The sequence below is a fragment of the Mya arenaria genome, chromosome 2, assembly GCF_026914265.1.
Source record: "Mya arenaria isolate MELC-2E11 chromosome 2, ASM2691426v1".
Classification (NCBI taxonomy): Eukaryota; Metazoa; Mollusca; class Bivalvia; order Myida; family Myidae; genus Mya; species Mya arenaria.
This window is the reverse complement of record NC_069123.1, coordinates 43972394-43978393: the sequence shown is the minus strand read 5'-3', so window position 1 is coordinate 43978393 and position 6000 is coordinate 43972394. Positions and strand designations below refer to the sequence as shown.

Here is a 6000-nt window from a genome sequence, read left to right as displayed (position 1 = left end):
CTAAGCAATTTATGTTTATTATGTGTATGTTTAACGTATCTACAATGTGCAATTACAGTGGAGTTAGTATACCGTTGACATAAGTTAAACCGTTCAAACGTATTTATATTTCAACGACTGTGAAACATGTTATTGCAACATTGTATTAATCACTCCCTTTGGCACGATGGGTGTGGGGTCTTGTGTGGTGGTGGTGGTTTTGGTGGGGGTAGGGGGATCCTGGACCCGATTGTCCGATCGGGAATCGAATACGGGACGCCTGGGCGTGCAGCGTGTCCGCTAACCGGAGAACCAACATAGGTTAAAAGAAATGAAAATTAATAATTATTGAAAATTGTTGACACTCTTTTGTTTCATTTAATTATGATTCAACATAATTTGAAGAAATAAAAAAATAGTATATTATATGAATAACGAGTCTCTTAATGTTTACATCTAAAATATTGAAGTTATCGTTCCACTAAAATACAGAATGAAATATTTATTTTTTCCTCAGATATAGTCCCCGTTATAATATAATTTGTTTTATAAATATTATATTAAAAAGCTAAATATTGTGAATGCTAAAGAAAAAAAGGCAGAAAATGATTTGACTATCAAACAGTACGGAGCTAGATTAAATGGTGCCAATTATTATTTTATCTACCAGGGTATGTCAAAAAAATCTACTTTCGGTTTATCACCAGACATTCGCAAGCCCCTCCCCAATTATTAATCAGCGCCGTTATGAGGCGTGCCCAAATGTCAATCAACCATTCAGTGAGCAGGTACACTTGACTTGCAGCTGTCAATCATAGCTTAATGCCGTTCCGCTGTGGCCTGTGAATGGGAATAAGTCAACACAAAATTGAATGCTATCAAAACACAATATTGTGAGTTGTATAGCTAGCACAGCGGGATAAAGTATCGAAGTGTATAGGATACTGTTTTAGGTTTGCTTTGGAAATTAGTGGATTAGCATACGGTTGTGTATTCGTGTGTGGGGTGTCTAATTAGTTGTGAGTAAAATAATCGCATTGCGCACGACATGTCAACTCCATTTCGGAAATGTTACTGTTGTTTATAAAGTTTATCTACAAATTGTTCAATTGGCCCTAAGCAGATCGAATTTGGATTTATTCTTTTAACAGTTACATTTTAAGTGTGACGAACAAGACTTCATTGCGTACTGTATGTTTTCATGCTTTGGATCTAATTCCATGGAATTTACTGGCGGGAACTAACGCACGTGTACGATGTCTCGTGCGGCGCGTGCTGAAATGCCTGGGGGTGGGGCTCTACGAGGATTATTCTCCATGTTGGTGATTGGAATTACCGTTCTGCATGTAAAAGGTACGCTGCAACTTTTTTAAACGATCAATCAATCAATCAATCAATCAATCAATCAATCAATCGATCGATCAACCAATCAAACAAACCAATTGTCAATAAATTGGAAGTAATACATGCACCTTGAATGGTGAACAATTCAATGAAACTGGATTCTTCACTTTAATATGGATTGACATCAAATGCAATTTACCAATGGGCCAATTGTTTCAGAACTTGTAAAAGTTAATAATGTTGTTAGTGTCATACTTGTTGACTTTCAAATCTTTAACATATATGTACACATTGTTATATGCTGTTTATAATTTCTAACAAAGTCCCGGACAACAGTTTTAGCTGTATGTGTTTTTTTAATGTATGAGCATGCAATAATTATCATCGAATAATTCACTGTTTGGAGTTAACAATGATGCTGTTAACGATGTTGTTAACTTTAACAAAGTTTGTGAACAATCGGCCCAATGTCAGTAGCCATAAGTCATCATTTAATTAGTGAAACAGCTTAGATGCACACATATTTAGATAAATGTTGTTTTTGGTTCATTTAATAGTTTCTGTTCAATTTGACATGACATTGTGAAAATTAAAAAAAGACACAGTCTTTTTTTGCAATGAAAGGGCAATCTTGATAGAAGTGACATTTTCACCTAATTCAACAAAGTTTAAAGTAAAAAAAACCTCATTTATGTGAATGGGCCTCATATGTCGATTAAAACTTTTGGACATTGGTCACAGTATCAAATATTGAATTTAAACACCTGTGCTAAATATCAGATCAGGTGGTCTGTTATAGAGTTTTATTGTTTTATGGGTTGATTAGCTGATAATTGGTGCTGTACAGTGTTTGTCAGTATTTCCGCTTGTCCTATTCACCCTATTGTCTGATTGAAATCTTCAAATCTGTGAATATAAAGACAGAGCGTTGTACATGAACATGTTTTTTACCCATTTGTGGTTGTAAACAACTAATAATTACTGAACATCTGATGTCTTAACACAAGTGTCTAAAAATTGTAAAGGATATTGTGTAATTTATGCTAAGGATTTAGCAGTTGAGAAATTTTCTATGATAAACATTTCAAATTCTCATAGAAGTGCACTAATTTGGCAATAAAACTTCCACGTTAGGCTGAACCCACATTTGTAGAAAATAAAATTGTGTACCATTTTACAGCAATAGAGAGAGATAATTGATGGCATAATTGCAACTTTTTACATAATTATGATTAAAATTTTGTTTTTCCTTCTAACCACTGAAAATTAACTTAACCCTTGTACAACAAATATTTGATATATTTTTTATTTGTTTCATCCATGAAAATGATTGTCACTAATTTATCAACTTAAAACATAACCCAGAAAAACTCTCTTATGTCCAAAGTTCTATTTATAACCAAATAGGTCAGTTAAATTTACTATTAACTTTTGGCAAAAATTTAGTCCATGAGAACAGAATGAACACCACAGTAAAATTTTAAAAGTTTTGACCACAGTTTAGAATGGTGACATTTCGTTCAGATAAGGGTTCATCACAACAAAAGGATCAAGATAAACCTGACATCATGGCTAAAATGTTCTCGACTGACAACGCGTTGCACAGAGTATTAGCTCTAGTCTCAATATCATGATCTCATAACTTTATGATTCTGTTCATATCGTAATCAATGAAATTTGAAGTGTAATTTATAATGGCATTTAATTGTTTACGATTTTTTCATAAGGCAAATTAACAGGTATATGTCAGACTGACCAATGGAGACTACGTACACACAGGCAGACAGACAGACACCACAATACATTGTCAGTCATTGCAATACCCAAAAAGACAGACACCACAAAACACAGACATACATGCAATACACAGACAGAGAGAGTCAGACTCTGACACCATAAGATACAGATATATATACAGACACCAAAGACACACAGAGACAAAGAGATACTTAGAACAACACACAGACAGACTGACACCACAAGACAGAGAGACTCATGGTCACCCAAAAAAACATACAGACATAAAGACCGACCCAACAAGACGGAAACACCCTGGCAAACCAAGACTGTTGCAAGAGACATAAAGACACTCACAGACCCCACAAGACAGAGAAACACAGACTGCCCCAGACTTGTGAGACACCGCATTATATAGACAGACAGACAGTGGGACACCCAAAGACACATACCTACAGACGGACAGGAAGGCAGACATTGGCAAGAACCCGACACAGACAGAAAGACAGACAGAAAGACAGGCAGACACCCCAAAACATACAGGCGGACATCCTAATAAAAACACAGACAGCCCAAAACACAGACAGACACTGCAAGAAACAGACATATGATCAGACACCTCAAGACACGGACAGATTGCACAAGTCACAGGCAAAGCACAGCTGGACAGACATACTGACAGAAAAACACCAAAAGACAGACAGTAAGTAGATAAAGTCAGACAGGCATGTAGGCAGGTGAACAGGCACCGCTTTAGACAGGCAGAGGGACGTCCTGACACCAGCAGACTGACAGTTTTAAATTTACGCAATATTTTTAGACATTTAAATATCATCATTGCTGTTTACAATATTTTGATCCATAGGAGCTTAAAATGACTAAGACGACACAAAAGTCAAATTAATATTTTACTGTTCAAACATTCATAAAAGTACTATTATAAATGACTGAACATAGTTGCCTGTGGCAAGTCAATCCTGTGTGATCGTTCCGATGTAAGATGAATTTCTGATGTATTCATTCAAGTATAAATTCACATTGATTTATATTTATGTCAAATTTTCATACTTATTTTGATGTATCTTGTTGATTAATTGTGTATTCAAAAATTAAAAAGTTTCCCTTTTTGCTGAAAAGAGTTAAATAGTATTAAGCATCTAGACATCTCTTGTTAATCAATCATGTTAAATTCACAAGCTTTCAAGATCATATATGTGATTGTGTTCCTTTTAATGTTAGTGCCTGAATCAAAAATCATATATTGTATTGGCTTTTGTTCTTTAATTTGCTTATTAGCAAATATTAAAAGCTGAGTTTAATAAAAACATTGCCACAGCCTTTGATGCTGGTAGATTTGCACGAAATCCAATGCTGGGACTTTTAATATAAGAGATGTTTATGTTTTATTGGCCCTTTGATCATTTCCTAGTTTTCTGCTGGATTAAACCATAAACAAGTGTGTCACTTAACATGGAAACAAGGGAAAACAAAAGAAATATTAAGCGCCTGCCACAGTGCAGAAGTTGGTGGAGAAGGCCCAAAAGATGTTTCAAAAATTCATGTTTCATTTAGTTATGAGGAAAACCATTTTTCAAGTGTAAGACATACATCCTTTAGCAATATGTTATGTTGTAATTAGGACTTAGGAGTTGAGCAAATTTTACGAAAGAAGATTTTATCAGGTTTCGGCTCTAAATGCATCTACGTATGTCAAACTAAATAATAAGTGTGGATGGCCTTTAAAAACTTAAAAAATTATACGGGTTTATAGTTTAAAATCAACTATACAATGTAGTTTAAAGAATTTCTTAAATTGCCTGAATATGTCATCTGCAAATTAGACTTTGGGTTACCTGACCAACCTTCTTATATAACTACTAACTATTTTTGTACGGAGAGAAAAAAAATAAAATAAAATGAAATGGTGAAAAATGATTCCAAATCTTTAAACCAAACATGAATATTTATTTCACCTATTATATTTATGTATATTTTTTTAAGAAGATTTCTTGAACACCATTCTGTAATGATGACAATTACATACTTATATCAAGCCTTATATAAAATAAAATAAAACAATGAATTTAAAGCCAACCTACCCTATGTATGTTTTAAAAAAAGGATGTATCTCTAACCAAACCATTTTTTTTGGCCTAGTGAGAATTGGATTTTTTAATATACATCTGTGGTGTCAGCAAAAATAACATGAGCGTCATGCCATCTTTTTCTATCAATGACCCTTGAGATGTGTCCGACACATCAAAATTTGTCAACAGAATCTGATATTTAATCAATTATGCTATCAGCAAGGGACTTGAGTTCTTGGAAAAGGGAAAACTAAATAAAGAAAGATTTCCATTTTGTAGATTTTGGTGCATTTGATATGATTTCCTTCGAGACTGGCATTTCTGACAATCTCCATTATACACCTTCGCATTAATCTCAGAGATGGAAGCTTTTATACTGTGATTTCAGATTAAAATTGCAAAATGAATGATAGTTGGTAAAATAATTTAATTATATTTTTTATCGTGACTTAGGGCCAAATTTGGAAGTGGCAGGTTTTTAATTCTCAACTGGCACATATTTGCATGACGCAGATGCATTTCAGTTACGCCACATGCAGTTGCCAACATTTAAATTTATAAATAGATTTAAGAATTTTTATTATCTATGGTATTTCATTAAATTTAAACTCAAATCTGTGGGAAAGTAATTAAGATTGAGTGAATCCCATTTTGTCTGGATTATTTTGGCTTTGTTTTATGCATATTATTCATTAGTAACGGTACCGTCTCTTCACTGGAAGTCATCTGTTTAATTCAGATTTTCAAGTAAAAAAGCATCCCAGTGATCCAGATTTTGTTCATGTTGAGCAGTTCGCTGCAAGACTAGACAAATTTAAGATGTTTTTGCAATTATCAGAGCTAGATTTTATTA

General features: G+C 33.9%; 1 protein-coding gene across 1 annotated transcript in view; it reads left to right on the top strand.

Moving 5' to 3' along the window:
* Nucleotides 1–871: 871 nt before the first annotated feature.
* LOC128205241 (netrin receptor UNC5B-like) overlaps nucleotides 872–6000 on the top strand; it is a 113154-nt gene continuing 108025 nt past the window's right edge. The window contains 1 exon segment of the mRNA XM_052906753.1: nucleotides 872–1332. Within this exon segment, the coding sequence (XP_052762713.1) occupies nucleotides 1236–1332 (97 nt within the window). The 5' untranslated portion in view covers nucleotides 872–1235.